A 24,173-nucleotide genomic window follows, 5' to 3' on the forward strand; every position below is an offset into this window, starting at 1 on the left:
CTCCACCTGCCCAGGTTCTCCCCTATAGGGCTCCCGAAGCGTCCATTTGCATTCTGGGAAATGTAGTCCTTCCCTTCCACCCCCTCCGCGGTGCCTTCTGGGCGTCGCGCCTCTTCCGGCGCTCTGCGGGGTGACGGCGCTTCCGGCGGAGGGCGGGCGAGAGGAAGCGGAGGAGGCGGGCTCCTGCACTGCTGCTGCTGCTGTGTCAGGGGGCTCGAGGGCTGTTCGCGATGGCCGCCGCGGGGGGCACCTACCGGCTTCGCTGCTCCTTGGTGGGCCACGAGCTGGACGTGCGGGGCCTCAGCTGCTCTCCCTTCCCCGCCGGCTCCTTCGTCTCCGTGTCCCGGGACCGGACGGCGCGGCTGTGGGCGCCCGACAGGTCAGTCTTGGAAGGCGAGGGGGGGGGGGAGGAGGGAAGGAGCCTTGAGGGGAGTTTTGCTCTGCCTTTGCCCTCCCTTGGCCGTTTCGATATCCTCTGAAAGGAGGATCTCTCGGTTGCTGGCTCCGTTTGGAGGCGGGGTGAGGGTGAGTTAGCATCGTGGAGTTGGAAGGGACCCCCGAGGGTCATCTCTAGCCAGGCAAAAATCTCAGCTCAAGCATCCAGGACAGGTGGCCATTCAACCTCTACTTTAAAACCTCCAAGGAATCGTAGAGTTGGAAGGGACACCTGAGGGTCATCTAGTCCAACCCCCTGCTAGGCAGGAATCTTGATGATGATGATGATGATAATGTTATTTAAATGTTTATACCTCGCCCATCTGGCTGGGTTTCCCCAGCCAGTCTGGGCAGCTTCCAACAAAAGATTAAAAACACATTAAAGCAGCTTTTCTCAACCTGTGGGTCCCCAGATGTTTTTGGACTACGACTCCCATCACCCCTAGCTAGCAAGGCCAGAGCTCTGGGATGATGGAAGTTGTAGTCCAAAAACATCTGGGGACCCACAGGTTGAGAACCACTGCATTAAAGCATCAGTCATTAAAAACTTCCCTAAACAGGGCTGTCTTCAAATGCTTCAAATCCATGACAGGTGGCCATCCAACCTCTGCTTAAAAGCCTCCAAGGAATCGTAGAGTTGGAAGGGACCCCTGAGGGTCATCTAGCCCAACCCCCCTGCTAGGCAGGAATTTCATCTAAAGCATCCACGACAGGTGGCCACCCAACCTCTGCTTAGAAACCCCCAAGGAAGGAGAGTCCACCACTTCCCAAGGGAGACTGTTCCAAACAGCTCTGGCTGTCAGAAAGTTCTTCCTGATGTTTAGTCAGGTATCTCCTTCCTTTTAACTTGAGGCCACGGGTTCGAGTCCTGCCCTCCAGAGCAGGAGAAAACAAGCTTGCTCCCTCCTCCATGTGACAGCCCTTGAGATATTTGAAGGTGGCTAACCTGTCTCCCCCTTTCAAGGCTAAGCATACCCAGTTCCTTCAAGCGCTCCTCATAAGGCTTGGTTGCCAGACCCTTGATCATCTTGGTTGCGCTCCTCTGCACACATCCTTCTTAAACCGTGGTGCCCATAAATGGACACAGTATTCTAGGTGTGGCCTGACCAAGGCAGAATAGAGTGGTACTATGACTTCTGTTGATTCAGCCTAGAATAGCATTAGTTTTTTTGCTGCTGCATCACACTGTTGATGGGTGTGATGCGTTGACCATTTGATTTCAGTGGGATTAGGACCACCTACAGTGAGGGGGGAAAGTATTTGATCCCCTGCTAAATTTGCCCGTTTGCTCTCCGACATGTGGCTTGTTGATAGGGGATCAAATACTTATTTCACTCATTACGATGCACATCAATCTCTGACTTTTGTCTTCTGGGTTTCTGGGGTTTTTCCTGTTGTTATTCTGTCTCTCACAGTTACAATATACCTACCATTAAAATTATGGACTGGTCATTTCTTCGTCAGAGGGCAAACGGGCAAATTTAGCAGGGGGATCAAATACTTTCCCCCCCTCACTGTAGTTATCCGAGTTGTGAATCGTGCCACATGTTTACAAGTTTAGATTAGGAAAGTTGCCAGCTTGTGATTTGAAACATCTAAATGGTTTTCTAAAGTGATGGGCTCTTTATTTCTTTATGTGACCTGTAGCGTTAGAAACTCAGATATATAAGCTAGGGGCCAAGTGGCTCCTTAAACCCAGGTTGCAGTTGCCAAAATGTAATGTCTACATGCCATTTTTGGGCAAGACGACTCTAAAGTCTTATTTTTCAAATGATGGACTGACTGCGATTGATTCTTAGTTAAACATCTGGCTAGTTCAGAGGACAACCTTGAGCTAGATTAAGAGAGAGAGTCCACATATTAAGGGAGAGTCCACATATATACTGGCTTATTCCTACCTCTCTTTCTTAATGGTGACACAGACCTTCATAACGTAGGAATATTCTTCACAACTGTGAGCAGGGCAGTGGGGTGGGGTAAGTGAAGACAAGCGACAGCAATGAGCTATAACGTTCACCGCTCCTGCTTAGAAAAAGCATTTTGGTTCCTGAAATTCGTTCTGATTGTGCCGATAAAATAGAATGGATGGAATTCTACAGGATCTGGTATTAGTTGGATTTCCAGATGGTGGAGATGTCAGGGGCCGGCCAAGGCATCTTCACTTGGTCGCAAGTGGCTAATACTCAAGTGCTCGCAAGTTACCTGCTGTGCCACAGACTAGTCTCCCTTCAAGCACATCTCCATGTTGTCGTAGGTTAGTGGCCTAGACAAATGAAATAAAAAAAATAGGCTCTTCCACATTCCAAGCACTTTGCCTGGTAACTTGGAAGGAAATATTTAAGAGTACAGTCAAACTTTGGTTGTCGAACGTACTCTGTTTCGGAAGCCAGTTCGGCTTCCGAAAATGTTAGACAACCGACGCGCAGCTTCTGATTGGTTGCAGGAGCTTCCTGCACTCAAGCGAAAACCGTGTCGGATGTTCAGCTTCCGAAAAACCTTTGGGAACCAGAGCATCTACTTTCGGGCTTTAGGTGTCCAGGAGCTGAAGCGTTCCAAAATGGAGGTGTTCGGGATCCGAGGTTTGACTGCAGTTGTTGTGAACCCCGAGCTAAAAAAATAAGTTTGTGAAAAACATATTTGAGCTTAGGTCACTTTGAGCACATTGTTGATTTTCTTCTTTAGTGTAGGCTTAATATGCAGGTGTGTATCTATGTGTTTATCATGGTATGCACATACATGCATATAATTTATTATCTGTCCTTGTGCCAAGAGTTATTGGGCCACAGTTTGACTGACAAGATCAGGTTCTTCTGCTCATGGAACATTCTAGTGCTGGGGTCTGGATGTGGCAGGAAAAGTATTGTACACTCAGTAGCAGCAGGACGAAACACATGAACAGCTTGAGAAGTACCTTGGAGTTACAAGTGGGAACGTAAGAGAGAGCAAATACAGTGGTACCTCGCAAGACAAAAAATTCGTTAGACGAAAGGGTTTTTTGTTTTTTGAGCTGCTTCGCAAGACAATTTTCCCTATGGGCTTGCTTTGCAAGACGGAAACGTCTTGCAAGTTTGTTTCCTTTTTCTTAACACCGTTAATACAGTTGCAACTTGACTTCGAGGAGCAACTCATAGAACGCGGTGTGGTAGCCTTTTTTGAGGTTTTTAAAGACTTTGGTGATTTTTGAAGCTTTACCAAAACTTTCCCGATACCGTGCTTCGCAAGACGAAAAAAATCGCAACACGACAAAACTCGCGGAACGAATTAATTTCGTCTTGCGAGGCACCACTGTACAGACTTCAGCAAGCAACAGTGTTGCGAAGGCTACAATCCCTAAACCTTTTAAAAAATATTATAATACAGGATGGTCCTCACTGAATTTAAAACAGCTACTGAAAGAAATTCCCATCACAGACTATAACACCAATGGCTGTTCATCTGGACAAACCCAGTACCTTTGCTTACCAAAAAAAGTCAAGGCCTGGTGTGGCTGTCATTAGGGTAAATTATTATAAACCAGGGGTGGCCAGCTTCCAAGAAACTGCAATCTAGTCACAGAGTTAAAGACTGGCAGTGATCCGCGCCCTTTTTGCGGGGTTCTGGTCAAAGTTGAGCTTTTTTTTCGGAAGGGGGAGAGCCCTAGTTTTTGGGGGGTGCAGGGCTAACATTTTGAGCTTTTTTTAGGGGAGCCAAGCTTCTTTGCAGGGAGCCAGTGATCTACCAGTTGGGCATGCCTGTTGTAAACCATCAAATGTCCCTTTGCTCTATTTATGTAGCTCCATAACTGTTAAGGCCATTCTTGGACTTTTCTGTGTGAAAACGTTGCTTTCTGACATATGCCAAACTGTGTTCATCAGGGCCATAAAATCATGAATGAACTCCCTAAAATGTCAAGACCAGTTCACAAATTGATATAGATGAAGTCTGAGCCTATGTATAAAGTACCACTCATTGTTTTAAACTTGGAAGGGATTTTTCAAGATATAGATTGTATCATAATGGTGGATTTGAATTACTGGAGTTACTTAGGCTAGCACAATTGGTTTTACCAATTCCTCCTTCCGAATGGAACCCGCTATACCATTTTCCTGCTCTCAGGAACAGCTAATGGATACGAGGAATTGGGAAAAATCAGGTGTAAGCAGCAGTGGCTCTTCTAGGTCAAAGTCACCACTGGATGCAACCCTGAGAATGCACAGAATTGCAACACCATTTTATTGTAAAGATTCCTAAGTTGGCCTAAAGTGAAATAAAACAAAGACAACTAATCTTCCAGAGAAGTGATGATTATCGTCAAAACAAGGTTAGTCTTTTAGACTAAACAAAGACATTCTGAAGAATTTAATCAATTTTATCAAGCTAGATTGCTTGCCATGTTTTAGAGGAGACCTTGAACTGAAGTGGCACTGAGGTTGTGCATAAAAACAAATGTTTTGAAAAAGGAATAACTGCAGTTATTCCCTGACGGAATGTAGTTGTTGGACATGCCAACTAATGCATGGCCAAGTCTAAACACAATGGCTTATTTCGATGTAATGCTAAAACACCGTTTTGCGTTATGTGAGTGAGTTTCCTGTTCATGATTTCCCTCCCCCTTTCTCTGGTACAGCAGGCATGAAGAGCAGACTGGAAGATTTCTCTTGTTCATTGTTATGTGTGAATGTCCTTGGCCTTAACTAAAGTTTGTCTGAACAAGCCAGAATTATTAACCATGATTTGAAGTTAGCAGGTTCAAAAGAACTATAAGAATACAGTCATACCTCATGTTGCGTTAGGTTCATGTTTCGTATTTTCGGCTTGCGAACGCGGCAGACCTGAAAGTGTGCAGAAGCGTTCTATCGTGCTCTGTGCTTGCGCAGAAGCACCGCTGTAGTTGCAGACTTTTCGGGGTGCGAATGGCACCCTGGAACGGATCGTGTCCGCAACTAGAGGTACCACTGTAATAATGGTATAACAACAACAACAACAACAACAACTGTTTAATACAGTTAAAAGCTAACTACCTCTCTGAATGAGTTCATACATAACACACCAGTTAGTCGAAATGGAAACAAAAGCTTCCAACCTCTGCCTTCTGGCTGAGCGGAGACATGCATGGGGTGTTAGGAGAGCATGAATCCAATGCTTGTGTTAATGTGATCAATGATAAATCTAATTGGCTATAGTGGTGCAAATTGGGTACTCACCCTTTGAAATTTGCACTATGCCTAGAACGTACATTGGCATTTAGATACCAGATAGATTTTTCCCTGGCTTTTTAAATGGGTAGGATTCCCTTACTACAGGAACATAAAAACTTTGGTTTCTTTTTTGTCTCCAGTCTCAACAGAGGATTTACGGAAGTGCACTGCATGAGCGGCCATTCAAATTTTGTTTCTTGTGTGTGTGTCATCCCTCCAAGCGAGCTTTATCCACGTGGATTAATTGCCACCGGCAGTAATGACAACAACATTTGCATTTTCGCTTTGGACAACTCTGCACCTCTGTACGTCCTTAAGGGTCATAAAAACACAGGTAAGAATACATAGATTTTTAAATTTTATTTTCAACATATCGCTTTTGGAATCTTAATGACTCAAAGTCGCTTGGTTTTATGTGTTCTAAGAAATAACTTGATTTGTAAAGTTTTATCATGAGCAGACGTTAGCATTATTTTCTGAAACATTATGACCTTTAGAAATGTTACATTATATTATTATTATTATTGTTATTGTTATTACAATTTATTACTTGCCCATCACACTATGGTCACAGGGCAGGTTACAATAATTAAAATACAATATTAATAGTAAAAGGAGATATTGCACAGTATTAAAAACAGTTTTAAAAACCTTGAAATTGTAGAAATAAGGTGCATCGTAGAAATATACCTCTCAAGTGTCAAAAGCCAGGGCAAAGAGGTGTGTCTTTAGCACTCCACCAATCTTAGCACCTTAGAGGTTCTCTAGGGAAATGGGCCTGGAGGTAGGAGATACGGCTTGGGAGTTGGTTTAATGAAGACATAAGAAAGACTGGTGATAGTGTCGCCAAGACAGAAAAATATTTTCCACAATCTGTTAACAGCTGAGAAGACAGAACCTTACTTTTTCAGTCAAAAGTGCTGCTTCTGTTTTCCAGTTGTTTGTGGTAGCTTCTCATCACCTCATGTATTTCCAAGGATGAAAATTAGGTTAGTGAAATTTGCTATGGCGTATCGTCTGAAAATAGACCAAAATCTGTAGCTTTGCTTTGCTAGCACATCAGAACACCTTTTCTCACTCAGCTACACACAACCCCTGTTTTAGGCGCGACTGATATGTGCACAGTGGCACGCATGCGCAAACCGCTGAACTTTGAAGTGACCTGGAAACGTCATAAAAGATGTCACTAAAAGGGAGGAACGGGGTGATCCAGTTTCACACAAGCGCACAGTGTCCTGGAACGCAACGCTCACACAAATCGGGGAGTAGATTAAATGTGAATTTTGGCGATGTTTATTTAATCTTCTGTTCTAGTTTGCAGCCTCTCCTCTGGGAAGTTTGGCACCCTGCTTAGTGGCTCGTGGGATACGACAGCCAAAGTCTGGTTGAATGACAAATGCATGATGACACTACAGGTACAGAAACTCTGCTGGTGACAAGAGTTCATTATCAGCAGATCATGATTATTTGCACTTCAGAAAATGTAGATTGTCTCCGTCAGCATTCATGTTGTTCACTTTTATAGGGCCACACTGCAGCAGTATGGGCTGTGAAGATATTACCTGAACAAGGATTAATGTTGACTGGTTCGGCTGACAAAACTATTAAGCTGTGGAAGGCAGGTCGATGCGAGAGAACTTTTACTGGTAGGTACTTGGCTGAAACAGTTTCTGTGTATACACGCAACTTAGCAATATGCCTCCACACCTGGAGAATTAAAGAGGCCTGCGTTTTATTCTAGGATTTGGGTTTTGATGGTTCTTTCTTCTTCCCCACCCCATTTGTAGAAATTAGTGTGGTTCTTTATCTTGAAAGCTTAGAGGAAGAGAAAATGTAAAGTTCACTAACTTCATGTAATAAAGGCTAGTAAATCGAAGACAATTACCGTATTTTTCGCTCTATAAGATGCTCCAGACCACAAGACGCACCTAGTTTTTGGAGGAGGAAAACAAGAAAAAAATATTCTGAATCTCAGAAGCCAGCAAGAGGGATCACTGCGCAGTGGAAGCAGAAATCCCTCTTGCTGTTCTGGCCTCTGGGATAGCTGTACAGCCTGCATTCGCTCCATAAGACGCACACACATTTCCCCTTACTTTTTAGGAGGGAAAAAGTGAGTCTTATAGAGCAAAAAATATGGTAAAATGGTGAGCCTTGCCAGTGGTGGCCCCGCAGTCGTGGAATTCTTTCACTTATGAAATTAGCCAGGCCTTGTCGCTTGCAATCTTTAAAAGTGTATGGAATACCTCCCCCCACTTTTCTATGCGGCTCTTAGGGATTACTGTACTGTAAATCTGTGGTTACAAAGTGTTGGAGACCTTGTGGTTTTTATTTTACGGCTGATTTTTGCTGTTGGCATAATAGCTATCTGAATATGGTACATTTGGGGTGTGTGGATAGAATTTTTAGATATACCTGTCAAGGTATTCCAAAGCATTAACAGTCCCATTGATGGGTTTTCACTGCCTCTTCACTGTGAAAAGGTCTGGAAATGGGAGTTGCTACTTCTCGTTATGTAGATCACTTGGGCCAAGCCAGTCACATGATAGGAGCCAGGAGCTATTCATAGTACTTTTGTTGAAAAAGAAAATGAAACTTAATGCGTGGCCAAAGAACAGAAACTTAGGCTGGGGTAAAGAAATGAAACTTAGCAGAGCCAACTGTCGACACTTAGCTGGAGCAGTTTTTGGAACTGAACACTTAGCTCAGGTCAAAGTACAAAGCTAACACACTGAGCAAGTCCATTTTGGGAGGAAGGGCAGTTCTTTTTGCTCAGAAGCAGAAAACTGTTAAGAGTAATTTTTCTTTGGAGGTGCCATTTGCCAGGCACAGCAGTGACGATGTCCTGAAACAGCAAAGTGACAGAGCCAATGGCTTCTGAGTTTTTGCAAGGAAAGTGCACCCTGAAAAGGAAGGGGAATATAAAGTTTGCCTTTCCATTAACAATGTACCTTGCTTTCCCTTCAGTAGCTCAATACGTGTATTCAAGCTCTGTGTGTATGTAGTCCCACTGCCATGTAAACAGATCAGTTAAAAAGTGGATGATTAACCTCTGAAAAATATTTGACCGCCCTAACATGTAACAAATTTAGGAAAGGAATCTATTAAAATGCCTTTGGTAATAGGACAGTCCTGTGCTGTAAGCAGTGCCACTAAAGATTCCTTTTCATGCTCTTATGCTTTGAACAGGGTACAGTGCCTTTTAGGTTTTTGCATAATGTTGAACCACTAGTCTAATGTTTCCCCGCAGCCTGTGCTTGGGCAGAAGCTGAGCCATCTTGTTATGTGCCAGCCGTAGCTTCCTGTCTTCAAGAGGGAACTCAGGTAGTGGTCATGAGTCTGAGGCTACAATTACACAAATGATACTTACATAACGGGTCTATATTTGAGACAATCTCACTGACCAGGGAGTAGCAAGACCCCGTTCCTGACCACATGGCTTGCTACTAGTAATTTTAAAGTGAGATCTACTTTTCAGTACACCACATGAGAACATGGTTTTATAAAGCATTTCATGGCTAGAGAATATCACCTTTCAATAAGATGTGGAGAGGCTCTCAGTGAGACTTACGTTTTATCTACCTTTCATAAAGGACATGAAGACTGTGTAAGGGGCTTAGCCATTTTAAGCGAGACAGAGTTTCTTTCTTGTGCAAACGACGCCAGCATTCGAAAGTGGCAGGTATCGGGAGAGTGTCTTGAGGTTTACTATGGCCACACCAATTATATATACTGCATATCGGTCTTCCCGCAAAGTAAAGGTAAGAAACTGTCCTCAAGACATACTTTTTTTTATTAAAAAAAAGACACGCTATAAAAAGGATTGTGCCTTCTAATGAAAAGTAGATTTAGAACTGAGTAAGTTATAATTCTTTGACTGGCACTAGAGTAATGGTTTTCAAACTCCCTTCCATAGAAGACTCCACATTAATTTATCTGCCACAGTACCCCTGTTTTGGCTTGCAATCGAGGGTTCACTCAGTATATGTGCAGAGCTGACCAGGCTTGCTTAGTTCTTATAAAACCTGGCAGCTAAGGAAGCCTAGGATTCCAAGGAACCCCCAGATTTCCCTAAACGTAGTTTGAAAATTCCTGCAATGTACGGCTGAAGAGGATGTCAAAGGATGTCAGTGCTATGCACAAACACAAATAACAGATTTCTTCAGCTTTTTTGCAACCTGATAAACTATAATGATAACACTCTGTTTTAGCTAAGCATGGAGTGGTTTGATTGGCAAGTGGCTTTGACTCCTTGTTTTTTCCTACCCCTATTTCAAACCGAAGGATTTGATTCAAAGCTGCTCTTAAAATGAGAGGTCTTTTTGAGGCACAAGCGCTGCTGCTAGGGGAAGGGTTTTGCACATGTGATCATATCTGGCTGTGAGCTGAAATGCTTTCAGTTGCACAGGCAAGTCTTGAAATGCAAGCCATTGGCTTGCAATGAAACAGCGAAAACTAGTGGCGCAGCAATAAAACGGCTAGCACGTTAGCAAAGCTAAGCAGGGTATGGTAAGGTTTCAAATTGGATGGGGGACAGCATGTTGAGATTCCGGCATTGCAGGGGGTTGGACTACATGACCTTTGGGGTCCTTTCCAAAAGCCACAATCATAGCTAGTTTATAAGATATATTGCTATGTTTGTGTAATGTGTATTAAATGTGTTTGTATGATCATAATTCGAGTCACTGGTGTAGAGAAAGCATTTGCATCTTTCTCAATTTAATGAATGGAACGTTGCATTATTTTAGATTTTGTGACTACTAGCGAAGACCGATCGCTCAGGATCTGGAGAAAGGGGGAATGCACACAGACAATCAGACTTCCAGCTCAATCCATCTGGTGTTGTTGTGTGTTGGACAACGGGGACCTTGTCGTTGGAGCAAGGTATTCAGATTTCGGCTTTCTATCATCTGTTCATCAAGATAAATAGGCACAATGCTGAAGGCAGGCCGACTAGATATTTTTGTGCTGCGAGAAGGAATGATCTGGCCTCATGCGCACACACTTCCTTGCTCTTCTCTGGAGCGGAGCCAGAGAGGAAATGGAAGATTCTGCTTCCATTTTTCGATTGACCACAGTTCAGTGTGGCTAAACTGTGGCTAAACTCTATGATTAATTGAAACCAGCCAGTTTCCTATGCTATGGTTTGAAGCTGACTTCTTTCAGTAAAGTTAACATTGGACCCAGTTTGTGAGGGTTCGGTTATCATTACAATTTAGCATGAAAAACGAGAGGAAAAACTCCTCTTAGAGGAGTGCAGTAGAGGCGTAAGGAGGGGAACATGTGAGCCCGATACATATTCTTGTTATGCTAAACTATGATATAGCATTGCCTCCAAAGGAGATTGTTGAACAAAACAGAGTTTTAAAGACACATGTGTAGTTCCATCATACATTTTGGGAACCGGCAGAAGTTTGACCAGTGGATCCCTGGCCAATTTCTGGTAGACGATACATAGCAGTTGTTGTTAAATCATTATTGTGTTTGTTTTGTTTTCATACGTTACAAAAAAACCCAAACAGGAATATTGTGCACCAACCCAAAGAAAGCACATACTCGAAAACTACCCACAAAGTAGAAAAACATAGATAGCATGCTTTCCTTCTCCAGCCTCAGCCCAGTTGTTTCTACCACTTCCAAGTGTTGTAACAAGCAGCTCTGACTCAGGATCCTGCCCTTGTTTCCATTTTTGGGATAGGTAGGCGCATGACAAATTGTATTGTCAAGGAGGGTGGATAGCTATTGAACACCTCAGCTCGAAACTGAACCTTGCATACTGGAAGGCAGAATGATCACCAAGACCATGGGTAGGCAAACTAAGGCCTGGGGGCCGGATCCGGCCCAATCGCCTTCTAAATCTGGTCCATGGACAGTCCGGGAATCAGCGTGTTTTTACATGAGTAGAATGTGTCCTTTTATTTAAACTGCATCTCTGGGTTATTTGTAGGGCACAGGAATTCGTTCATTCCCCCCCCCCCCCAAAAAAAATATAGTGTGGCCCCCCAGAAGGTCTGAGGGACAGTGCACCGGCCCCCTGCTGAAAAAGGTTTGCTGACCCCTGACCAGGACTATATACTCGGTATCAGTTAACACCAATCATTTATGTTGTAACCTTGAGTACAGTTTGGCCATGCATTCTTGTTTTGTACCTGATCAGTGACTGAAATGAACACTAGGGTTAAAAAAAACGTAGACCGCACAAGTTTGAAGTAGGTCCTCAACTTGATGCATTTCACTGGATTATTCTAAAATTAATTACAGTGGTGCCCCGCAAGATGAATGCCTCGCAAGACGGAAAACCCGCTAGACGAAAGGGTTTTCCGTTTGCGATGCGCTTCGCAAGACAAATTTCCCTATGGGCTTGCTTTGCAAGACAAAACATCTTGCGAGTCTCGCCATTTCCCCCCCCCCCCGCTTTCCCCCCCTTTTTCAAAGCCGCTAAGCCACTAATAGCCTTTTAGCAGCTTAGCTGCTAATCCTTTAATAGCTGCTAAGACGCTAAATCGCTAATAGCGCTAATCCTCTTAGCCACTAATGGGGTTGCTTCGCAAGACGAAAAAACCGCTAGACGAAGAGAATCGCGGAACGGATTCTTTTCATCTTGCGAGGCACCACTGTACCTTGCTTCCTGGGGAAGATCGGTTTGAAGATGAGGCATCAATCTTATGATATAAAACCTGGTCAGCAATCTGGATTTCTTTCTTAGAGAGGGGTGGGGACGGGGACAGCAGTAAGAAAGGAAATAGGATGTGTAGGGGCAGGGGACCTCTTTCCTAGATAATGAAATTATTATTTTTCCTCTTTCAGTGATGGCATTATCAGAGTGTTCACTGAGTCTTTGGAGCGCACAGCAAATCTGGAGGAGATCCAGGCTTTTGAAAACGAACTTTCTCAAGCAAAAATTGATCCTCAAACTGCTGATTTAGGGGACATCAGTGTTGATGAGCTTCCTGGGAGAGAGCATTTGGATGAACCAGGTATAATTTTAAATTTATCAGGCAAACATGCATCCCTCCTCATCTATTCTGTCCTGGAAAAGAAAAGGTTTAGGGCAGGAGTGACTAATCCACAGGCTATATCTGCCCCTCCCCACCAAGGTTTGCTTGTGATGCCAAGACTCTACAAACTGTCCATCTTTTTCAGTTAAGTTTTTTTTCTTAACTGACAGCTCCCTCAGCCTGTAGTATTATTATTATACTCTGCTCTCAAACATTTTAAGGTTTTTTTGTGGTCTCCAAGGCCTCCCAGGTGTGTCATCTTTCTATATTTTTTGTAAAACAAACCCTGTCTTACCCATTGTTCCCCTTTTGGATAGCATCTTCAGAAATGTAGTTCTTGGCATGTTCACTTGTACACTTCAGCTCCAGGGAGTTGGCTGGGGGTTGTTATGGTCCTCTGCTCCCTAAATGGATTGCCACCCTTTTGTTTAGGGATTACAGTCGTACATTGGAAGTTGAATTGCTTAGTTCCCCAAACGTTTTGGCTCTCGAACGTCGCAAACTGTTCCGGTTTGTGAACTACTTTTGGAAGCCGAACGTCTGACGGGGCTTCTGCTGCTTCTGATTGGCTGCAGAGACTTCCGCGCACGCCTCCTCTGTGCCGGAAGGAGCGCCGGAAATAGCGTTTTCGCATGCGTGTCTGCGGGACTGTGAACCAGCCCAAGGCCCAAAAACTTTGCTGACCCCTGAACTAAAACCATTTTCTCCAGGCCCGCAGCTGATTTTCCCCTCTCTGTGTTTGAAGGTACGAGAGATGGACAAACGAGACTTATTAAAAGTAATGGGAAAGTTGAAGCTTATCAGTGGAGCGCTGGCGAAGGGAGGTGGATGAAGATCGGCGATGTTGTCGGTTCATCAGGAGCCACACAGCAGACGTCTGGAAAGGTTTTATTTGAAGGAAGGGTAAGTAATTTTTCACCCCTAACGTTTAGTATTTAAACCCTGGCAGCCCAACCTAGCGTTGAGCTGTGTGCACTGGAATGGTATATATAAGAATAAATCACTCTCGCCGTTTCCCTTTCCTTAAAAAAGGAATACGACTATGTTTTTACTATTGATGTGAATGAAGGCGGGCCCTCTCACAAGCTGCCCTACAACATCAGTGATGATCCCTGGCTGACGGCATACAACTTCTTGCAGAAGAATGATCTAAATCCAATGTTCCTGGACCAGGTGGCCAAATTCATAATAGATAACACCAAAGGGCAAACGCTGGGACCCACGAACGCGGAATTTTCAGATCCTTTCACAGGTAACGAATTGCTCCAAGCTGCCCTAAATTTGCTACCTCGCTCCTTGTTAAATATGTGGCTGAACAGCGTGCCAGATGTTCTTTTGGCCCTGGCCATACTGCGGAACACTGATGATGTCTTTTGTGTCTTTATATTGTAATTTTATCTTGTGAACTGCCCTGAGACCTGCGGGTGGCATATAAATGTAGGAAGTGATAATAATAATTTCCCTTTCTGTTTGCAGCGGATGAAGTGGCATGTTCTTAAAAGTATGGGCACTTCATTAAGGAGCAAAGTTAATGGGGTGTTTCCCCTCCATGTTTTAATAATAAGAGTGCATTGGATCACATTCTTTTCCTCCCCCCCCCCCCAATTTTTTTTATTGGTTTTCACAATATTATAAACAAACAAACAAACAAACATAAATCATAGCCTTATTGAAATTTACCGTTATTAACTTTAAGTGACTTCCTCGCTTCCCCTTAGTTGAATTTCATTGCATGTCAAAAGGACGGTTTTCAAAAATCCCAATTTTTATGAAATTTAACTTAAACATTAACATGCTTAAATCTTCACCTTATATAATTAAACATATTATTTCATCACTTAACATAAACAAAATCCTAAGCCTATTAAGTATCTGCAAGCTGTTTCCGGTTAATTTAACTTAACAAATTTAACTAAACAATCATTAAATTTATTCCATTCTTCCTGATATTCCTCCTCCTTCTGGTCGCGGACTCTTCCGGTTAGGTCAGCTAGCTCCAAAAAATCCATCATCTTCATTTGCCATTCTTCTACTGTTGGTAATTCTTGGGTTTTCCACTTTTTATGGATCACATTCTTTTCTTCGGTTTATCTTTTCATAGGTGGTGGCCGCTACGTTCCAGGTTCTTCCTCAGAGTCCAGGGAAGGGCTCCCAGCTGCAGATCCGTTTACAGGTACTGTGTCAATGATGGCAGAGCCCCCCCCCCTTCTGGGGGCATAAATGTAAAGTTTTGGGTGTGGGGAAATGGAGCTGATTGGAATTCCGGATGGACGAGGCAGGGAGCAAAGCTGTGATGTTGGCTCAGAATCATTTTATTTCTTTTTTAAAAATGTGCCTTAGAATCATAGAATTGTAGAGTTGGAAGGGTAATCTAGTCTTCACCCAGGGGAGCCCTAGAATGTCCAGCACTTGTTATACAGAAAAAGCACCACATTTCTAGAAGCAAAGGTGTGACATTTAAATGCAACTTTGGACCAGAAACTTGTAGCTTGGTTGGTTTTTTTTTTGGTGTTTTTTTTGTAAAACCTTTTTTTCACAGGTGTGTCTTGAAAGAATGATCATTTGGTACTGATTAATTCAGATGAGTATGGGTGTTGTAGAGCAGTTTCACAAAACTTTGCATCTTAAGGGGGGGGGGGGATGATCGCGCTTGGCAAGGCGTTTCCTTGGCAAGTAAATCGAGGGCTTTGGTTTCGATGGCGACCATTCATCTGGGCACTAAGGCAACTGTGGTGGATGAGCCATAGCATCCTCCAGGAGCCAGCTGCCTGAGTTTGAGGTTCAGAATAGAAGTTGAGACACGAATTGCACTTGCACGTAATGATTGCCCAAGGGTTATGATCATGATTCCTGCGAGACTCAATCCTGGGCTCTCTCACACAGGAAACTTTAGGCTCCAATCCCGTGCACTTTCTTTAGGAAAACAATGTATACACACATTGGAAATAATGGAAGTGAAAATCACGTAGAACCCATTGGTGCTGAGCAAAGATGTTGGGATCCAAATATGGGAGCTACAAAAATGGAGTGTGGGCTTGCTGTTGCTGTTTTATTATGATAATTTAAACCCAAACACTTCATACTGTGAACGTTTAAGCAATGTGAATGCAATTTTGTTCCTGTTTTTCTTTAGGTACAGGTTGCTACGTCCCAGGTTCAGCTCCTGCAGCTCCTGCAAGCGGAGCTGATCCATTTACAGGTAAGTAAATCATTCGTCTCACAGTTTTGAAAACTTACCGTATTTTTCGCCCCATAGGACGCACCGGCCCATAGGACGCATCAAGTTTTTTTGGGGGGAAATAAAGGGAAAAATTTTTATTTCCCCCCCAGGCGCTTGTGGGGCCAGCAGCGGGGAGAAGCGCTCTTCTCCCCGCCTTCAGACCAGGTCCGGGGACAGTGGGAAGACGCGCTGCGCCTCCCAGCTGTCCCCGGAGCTTGCGGGGCTGGGGGCGGGGTCTCCCCGCCGTCAGCCTCCAAACCACTTCGGGAGACAGCGGGATGGCGGTGTTCCACCTCCCTCTGTCCCCTGACCTTGTGGGGCTGGCACTGGGGCTCTCCTGAAGCCTGGAGAGTGAGAGAGGTCGGTGCGCACCGACCTCTCTCGCTCTCCAGGCTTCAGCGAAAGCCTGCATTCGCCCCATAGGACGCACACACATTTCCCCTTCATTTTTGGAGGGGGAAAAGTGCGTCCTATAGGGGGAAAAATACGGTAGGCCAAAGTTTGGTGCTGGTCACTTACATCTGCCCTCCTCCTCGCCCAAAATAACAAAATCCCCACTCCCCTCCATCTTGTTGCCACTTCACTCCAGCTAAGCTTTGTGCTGCTTCTAACTAGAGAAACCAAGCACAGTGTTATAATAGCTGACCACACTTTCTCTCCACTTATTCATGCTTGTGGATAAGTTGGTTGCAGTTCAGACGGCAGAAATTCAGATAAAGGGAAAGTTGGGGTGGAAGTAAGGTGAGGTAGGGCAAGGAAAGGAGAGATGGAGTGAGCAGCCTAGAGGTGTGTGTGTTTGGGGCAGCGGCGAGTGAAGCATCCGTTGTTTGGGATAAAACAGGAGAGGCCAAATGGAGAAGAAGGAAAACCATGGATGCCACCCTAAGCTCCTTGGAGGAAGGGCGAGATAAAAGTATAGCAAGTAAATTAAGACTCCAGGGAAATTTTTCTATCAAATCTGTTTTAAGCTGTTAATTTTATTCATGCGCACGTTCTCTTGGTTTACTGAACCCAAGAGAGCTTTCAAAAATCTCACAGGTGACCAATGCTAAAAGCTTCCCTCCTTGAAACTTATCAGTTGTCGTATTGCTAAGACTCCCAGAGTTTTTTACCTGCCTGCCTGCCTTTTGCCTTGAAAAGCTCCTTTCCTTCCTGTTCGCCATGAAGCAGCAACAATCTTAGAAGAGAAGCTATTAAAAAAGGAAAACCTAGATAAAATCAACTTTCTTTCCTCCCCGAACCACATATGACAACAGTGTCTCATACCGAAATCAAATGAACTGTGAAAAAGACTTGTCTGAATTGAAAGTAGAGACACACTATGTGTCCTTGCCTTTATTTGTCTGTTACACAAGAAAATCTTTAATCTTTATTTTTATTTTTTTGCAAAAGATTCTCCATCTCTGTTCTCAGAAGGGTGTGAAATGTGGCTATTGGCTTTTGTAATAGCACATGGATAAACACAAATGGAGTTAATAAAATTAATTATACTGGGCTCCCTTTGAACTAAATTTTGGAGGCCACTTAAGGCTCTGAAATGTGTTAGCTAATTAAAAAGCTGAAACGCTCAGGATATGAAGTGCTGTTTTGTTCTGTAGGAGTTAATTCGTTAGATTTTATCTCACACTTTCTCCCAGGAGTGCAGAGAGATGTTTGAGGTAGCCTTAGATTAAATTACTTGGTCAAGGCCTTTATTTTTATAAAAAAAAACCTGTAGACATGGAATAATTTAAATTACGGTTTAGCAATCTTTGAAATAGCTACATAATGTGTGACAATTAAGCTAATGTTTTCCCCTTGCTATAGGCTGCAAAGCTGTACTGTTAAGTTTCTAACAATTTATTTCTCCCTTCTAGGGACGGGTGCCTACAAATTAACTATACCTAAAAATGAAAATATTTATTTTCCAAAGAAGGAAGCTGTTGCTTTTGATCAGGCCAACCCTACACAAATAATGGGTGAGTGTATTTATACGGTTTGTTAAATGATGATTGGGGTGAGCAATAATCCTTCAAACACATCAGTCCCGTAAAACGTTTTATTTTACTCCCCTGAAACTATTTTCAGCCTATTTTTACTTCTGAGAAATAAAACATAGGAAGGTTGGATTACTCAAAAGATTTGTGTTTTTAATATAATAAAGCAGCCACTTGCGTCTTGTGAATTAGAAATATTGCAGGTCAGGCTCATTCCAGTATTGCTTATCTCCCCCTGTTGAGAAGAAGTGAATATTTTGATACATCGTAAGGACTGGAGCAATTGCTAAATATATCGAATGTACTTGCCATTTTGCCCCCGTGGTATTCAGTTGACCGCAGTCCTCCCTGGGTAGCTGGGAGCATTAAAAGCACTGCCTACTTTCCCCTTTCTATGCAGCTGGAATAGATGACAAGGGGTGCAAGCAATGAGCAGCAACATAATCAGTGGATCTGCTTTTGTGGCAAATGGACTTTTGTGCAAAGCTGTACAGTACAAACCTTTTTATGTTCTTAATGCATTAAAAAGGAAGGTTAGTTTCAAGCTTATTGATTTGTATTACGTGATTAATGTCTTGCAAGGATATCGGAATAGACTCCTGAAATCATCTGAGATGCTAGTGCATGGGTAGGCAAACTAAGGCCCGGGGGCCGGATCTGGCCCAATCGCCTTCTAAATCCAGCTCACGGATGGTCCGGGAATCAGCGTGTTTTTACATGAGTAGAATGTGTGCTTTTATTTAAAATGCATCTCTGGGTTATTTGTGGGGCATAGGAATTCGTTCACCCCCCCCCCAATATAGTCCGGCCCCCCCACAAGGTCTGAAGAACAGCCCTCTGCTGAAAAAGTTTGCTGACCCCTGTGCTAGTGTAACCCAAGCCTGCTGCTGACACCAAACTCATGCCCCAATCTGCCATGGGTTCTGCAGGCACTCTTCTCCACTGTGTGCTTCAGATAACACGAGGGGTGCAATTTCACATGTCATCCTCAATTTGTACCATTCAGGGGCATAGCAGGGGGGGCAGGGGGGCACACAATTTTAAGGGGGTGCAAGCCGGGCGCTCCCATGCAGGGATCCCCATTCCGCCTGCCTGCCTGCTGCTGGAGGTCTCTGGGCCCCAAAGTCCAGCCCAGCCTGGCCTTGCTGCCACAACCCCTGCCCCCTTGCTTAATGGCAGCCTGGCCAGCGTGGGGGGGGGGCGGATTTGTCCACCAAGGGCCATTTCATTTTGCTGCGCTCCCCCTTGTGTTAACAGGCAGGCAGTGCAGCACAGCTCCACTGGCTTGGTAAGTTTTGTTCACCCTCCGCACCCCACCTGGCATGTGGGGCACCCAGGTGCCAGCTGGTGCCACAACACTGCCGTGCCAATCAACTTGTACAACTGCCCCCACACTGCATGTTCTTTCAGGCATGTAGTGAAGGGATACTTACCTGTTCCTCTGACATGTAAGTTGGGTCACTGTTCTGGAACCCCAAAACTGGAACCTAGTTTAATGTTTATTTTTTTTAAGGCAAGCAGTACTGTCTTTGGCACCGGTTACCTAGTGAGCCTCTCACCTTTCATGAGACTTTCAAAATTAAGAGCAGGCTGGGAGTCCTCATAGGAAGCATCCATAGGGCAGAGACTTATAAGTCTCAAGAATGAGGTACACATGAAGCAACCTTATACCAAGTCAGGCTGACTGTCTATGCCAGCAATGTCTGCTCTGCTAAGCAGCAGCTCTCCTGGGTGACTTGTGCAAATATCTTCATCCTGGAGGGTCTGAAAATGAGAACTTCGGCACGCTGCTCACATGCTCTCTCTCTCCCTCTCCCATTGGGCTATAACAGTGGTACCTCAGGTTACATACGCTTCAGGTTACATATGCTTCAGGTTACAGACTCTGCTAACCCAGAAATAGTGCTTCAGGTTAAGAACTTTGCTTCAGGATGAGAACAGAAATTGTGCTCCGGTGGCGCGGCAGCAGCAGGAGGCCCCATTAGCTAAAGTGGTGCTTCAGGTTAAGAACAGTTTCAGGTTAAGTATGGAGCTCTGGAACGAATTAAGTACTTAACCCGAGGTACCACTGTAGTTTCGTTTTCAGAAGCTCAAAGCAATTACAAATGCTTTTGAATATATTGTAAACACCTGGTTCTCATCTTCCACACCAAACTTCAATAGGATTACTTGGGAGTACTTTACACTGAATTTAGTGGTGCTTTCTTCCTGGTAAGTACACCTTGGGACTGCAGCCTCTGTCTCATGATTTGAGGTTTAAATCTTAAATTGTTTTGGACTACAGATCATATGTTTCATACATTCCCTTTCATTCTACAACTTTTTCCAGACTCTCACTTAAACATCTTAACATTTGTGTGGTGAAAGGAACATAAGACAATTGTGAAGCAATGCCATGGAAATATCTCCTGCACAAATCCTAGAGAGCACACTGTTTGTGCATAATGCAAATCAGGTTTTGGAGCACATTTGAGATGAAGCAAAATTGTTTTATCAATGGGGATTTGCCCGTTAGGCAACTAGGTTGACATGAAATATGCCGACAGGCATCAATAGAATTGAACTGGATCGAGAATTCATTTTCGTATTCATAACGTGAAGAGGTTCAAATAGAGCATTTCAAACTATCTCCCATTTGTCTCACAGGCAAACTGAAAGAACTTAACAGAAGTGCCCCTGCTGAACAGCAGTTAACTGAAGATGATTTAGATCTTCTGGAGAAGATGCTCTCTATAACCTGCAACACCTCCTCTGAAGCTCCCACAGCCCAGCAACTGCAAACTTTGTGGAAGGCAATTAACTGGCCAAATGGTATGGAATTGTTGTTGGGGACATCTAGTAGGTCCAGCAGATTAGATGGGTGGGTAGCAGTTAGAAAAGTTCACCTTATTTCACATCTCGTTAGATACACCGGACGCGGGTGGCGCTGTGGTCTAAACCACTCAGCCTCTTGGGTTTGCCAATAAGAAAATCGGCAGTTCAAATCCTCGCGATGGGGTGAGCTCCCGTTGTTCGGTCCCAGCTCCTGCCAGCCTAGCAGTTCGAAAGCACACCAGTGCAAGTAGATAAATAGGTACCGCTCCAACGGGAAGGTAAAAGGCGTTTCCGTGTGCTGCTCTGGCTTCACCAGAAGCTGCTTAGTTCTGCTGGCCACATGACCTGGAAAAACTGTCTGCGGACAAACGCCGGCTCCCTCGGCCTGTAAAGCGAGATAAGCGCCGCAACCCCAGAGTCGTCTGCGACTGGACTTAACTATCAGGGGTCCTTTACCTTTACCTTTTTAGATACACCAGTTTTTATACCACAAATAATGTTATTTCTTTGTATTGCTGATTGTCAGTTTAATATATTAGTGGCTGATGGGGATGCTGTTCCATTGCCCATAGGGCAAAGATTTTATGCTGATTAGAGTTCTGAAGTTTAATCCTCAGACTATCCTACTTATCGCTATTGCTATTATTTTAATAGCAATGACACTTGTAATTCAGTTGTCTGAGTTACATAAATATGCTAAGGATTCCATTATTTTCCAAAAATAGAGAGATGTAATTCAGGCTAGATCAGTTCCCAAACTGCTGAGTTCATAAAATTGTCATCAGCCCCAACCCAAATTCTTAGGACTATAAATGAAAAAGTTTAAGAAATAATCAATATGTAATAATTTACATATGGCTCGCCAGAGCAGCGATGTCACGCTGGCCACGTGACCCGGAAGTGTCTCCGGACAGCGCTGGCCCCCGGCCTCTTGAGTGAGATGGGCGCACAACCCTAGAGTCTGTCAAGACTGGCCCGTACGGGCAGGGGTACCTTTACCTTTAATAATTTATTAATTTTGATTCCCGGTAATGGCAATTGATAAAATGTGGGGGGGAAAAGAAAAAGAAAAACGAGTGAAAATAATGACAACTTTTTTTTTTTTAATCTTCTCTAATGAGATATATGGGCCTAATGGGCTTTTAACAAGCGTATGAATATTGGGCTGCAGGTTTTGTGAGTCTTGAGTCACCATGTTCTTTGTTGTTTAGCCGGCTTTTCTGTTCGTACAGCAGCACGTTCTGAGAATACCGTTGTATAGTGGAATCGTCTTTTAAAAAATACACTACAATGGCCTCTTACACACATTTAACTTTGGCAATTTCATGCATGGTTGAAGACAAAAGTTGGATGAAATTGCACAAGTTAAATGCAGGCAAGGCAGGAGAGCTTAAAAACTTTTTGTGTCTGGTCCACTTGGCATTTCCCGAGCAACAAGAGCTTTTAAGCTCTCTGTTTCAAGGTTTTGTGTATAGCTGATTTTCATGTACAGTGGTACCTTGGTTTAAGAACAGCTTAGTTTATGAACAACTTGGATTAAGAACGCTGCAAACCCGCAAGTAGGTGTTTTGGTTTGTGGACTTTGCCTTGGAAGCAGAACATGTTTCACTTCCTGTTGAGTGTGTTCCATTTGTAAATTGAGTCCCCCGCTGCTATGGGAAAGCATGCCTTGGTTTAAGAACACTTTGGTTTATGAACGGACTTCCAGAACGGATTAAGTTCGTAAACCAAGGCACCACTATATAGGTAGAACCCTCAGAACTGAACCTCCATGTTAGATGCAGTTGTCCTACACAGAAGATCCTCATTGGGCAAGGGAGGTGCACTCTCTACATTCTTAATGCCCTTTATTTCAGAGTTCATAAATATTATTTTTACTATACATCATTAATAACAATTAGAACAACATGCCACCTATCTGGCTGGGTTTCCCCAGCCACTCTGGGCAGCTTCCAACATTAAACATAAGAACTTCTCTATATAGAGCTGCTTTCAGATGTCTTCTAAAAGTTGGATAGTTGTTTATTTCCTTGACATCTGACTGGAGGGCGTTCCACAGGGTGGGCACTGGTTCTCTGTAACATTACTTGTTTCCACCCCAGGTCTTTATTCACCCCCTGCCCAGTCCCTTAGACCCCCTAAGGGGGTCAAGTATCGACCCCTTTAAGAAACCCTGGGCTAGACGAACCTTTCCCATAGGGGTTATTACAACAGACCTGCTGAAAGCTCTGTAACATTTCAAAGTGTAACGGGGTCGCTTGTTTTCCCTGTGTTCCTAGACATTGTCTTTCCAGCGCTCGATATCCTTCGGTTATCCATCAGGCATCCCAGCGTGAACGAAAGCTTCTGCAGCGAGAAGGATGGCCTACAGTTCAGCAGCCACCTGATCCAATTCCTGAACCCCGGAGGAAAGCAAGCCAACCAGATGCTGGCCCTTAGAATTTTGTGCAACTGTTTTATCCACCCAGTTGGCCAGAAGCTCATGATGTCACAGGGGGACTTGATAATGTCCCAGGCAATAGAGCTGAAAATAAGCAGCAATAAGAACATTCACATTGCATTAGCCACCCTGGCTCTGAACTACGCTGTCTGTTTACATAAAATTAATAACATTGAGGGGAAAGCTCAGTGCTTATCAGTGATCAGCACAGTCATGGAAATTGTGCAAGACCTCGAAGCTATCTTTAGACTACTTGTGGCTCTTGGGACATTGATCAGTGGTGATTCAGATGCTGTACAGTTAGCTAAGTCTCTGGGGGTTGATTCTCAAATTAAGAAATATTCCTCTGTATCGGAACCGGCTAAGGTAAACGAATGCTGTAGGTTGGTGCTTAACTTGCTCTAACCGTTTCGTTTTTTAAAAAAGCACTTGAAAGTCTATGGCTATGCTGAAGATAAACTTTTTCATATTTTACAACAATGGAGAGAAGAAATACTGTGGGTTAACTATCTGGACATTAAGTGAAAAAAACCTAAATAAAATCTTTTTTTGCACTGATACGGAATTTGTTATCCTTCAAAGCTGCAATGCATGAGAGTCGGTCTGCAGTAGCTTTTGAGTGTTTGGAATTACCGTATTTTTCGCTCTATAACACGCACCTGACCATAACACGCACATCGTTTTTAGAGGAGGAAAACAAGGGAAAAAATTCTGAATGAAACAGTGGATGTATCATTTTTGTGCTTCATGCTGTGGCCACAGACATGTGATCTGATGGTGAATTTGGGGTAGCTCAATGCAAAGATCCTGAGGATCCATGTGGATCCATGCTTTTTAACCACATTTTTGCACCATTGCAGCCCCAGGCAACAGTGGGTGTGTGATTTTTGGGGGGCAGGCTGCTATGTGATCTGATGGTGAATTTGGGGTGGCCCAATGCAATGTGAATCCATGCTTTGTAACTACATTTTAAGTGGGGAGTGAAGGAAAAACACAGAAGGGACAAGAGAGCGGTGTGCAGAGAAGCAGCTGGCTAAGAAAGCAGGAGAGGGATTTAACGGGAGGGAGGAAAAAAAGGCAAAAGTTTCCCCAAACCGAAGCCAGCTCTCTCTCTCC

The 24,173-nt window shown here is 43.9% G+C and overlaps 1 protein-coding gene across 2 annotated transcripts; it reads left to right on the plus strand.

Moving 5' to 3' along the window:
- Positions 1-137: 137 nt before the first annotated feature.
- Positions 138-23,617, plus strand: PLAA (phospholipase A2 activating protein). 2 transcript variants are annotated; one of them, XR_003704310.2, is made up of 14 exons: positions 138-379; positions 5,753-5,946; positions 6,927-7,027; positions 7,138-7,258; positions 9,203-9,370; positions 10,358-10,493; positions 12,417-12,586; positions 13,353-13,510; positions 13,640-13,859; positions 14,709-14,780; positions 15,741-15,806; positions 17,684-17,785; positions 18,204-18,336; positions 20,450-20,539. XR_003704310.2 is itself a non-coding variant. In XM_028712169.2 (14 exons), exons 1-14 carry the CDS (start codon positions 231-233, stop codon positions 23,460-23,462), a joined length of 2,388 nt encoding a protein of 795 aa, XP_028568002.2. In that variant the 5' UTR covers positions 138-230; the 3' UTR covers positions 23,463-23,617. The 2 variants fall into 2 exon arrangements, 1 of the variants encoding a protein (XP_028568002.2); XM_028712169.2 differs by lacking the exon at positions 18,204-18,336 and adding an exon at positions 22,897-23,617 and having other exon boundaries at positions 20,450-20,614.
- Positions 23,618-24,173: the final 556 nt, after the last annotated feature.

This window comes from Podarcis muralis, chromosome 17, assembly GCF_964188315.1.
Source record: "Podarcis muralis chromosome 17, rPodMur119.hap1.1, whole genome shotgun sequence".
NCBI lineage: Eukaryota > Metazoa > Chordata > Lepidosauria > Squamata > Lacertidae > Podarcis > Podarcis muralis.

What these genes read in the sequence shown, in the direction of transcription:
- PLAA (XM_028712169.2), top strand. Translation starts at nt 231, where the DNA reads ATGGCCGCCGCGGGGGGCACCTACCGGCTTCGCTGCTCCTTGGTGGGC. An exon ending in GACCTTGTCGTTGGAGCAAG is followed by an intron (nt 10,494 to 12,416) that starts GTATTCAGATTT and finishes TTCCTCTTTCAG; the next exon opens with TGATGGCATTATCAGAGTGT. An exon ending in AGGTTTTATTTGAAGGAAGG is followed by an intron (nt 13,511 to 13,639) that starts GTAAGTAATTTT and finishes TCCTTAAAAAAG; the next exon opens with GAATACGACTATGTTTTTAC.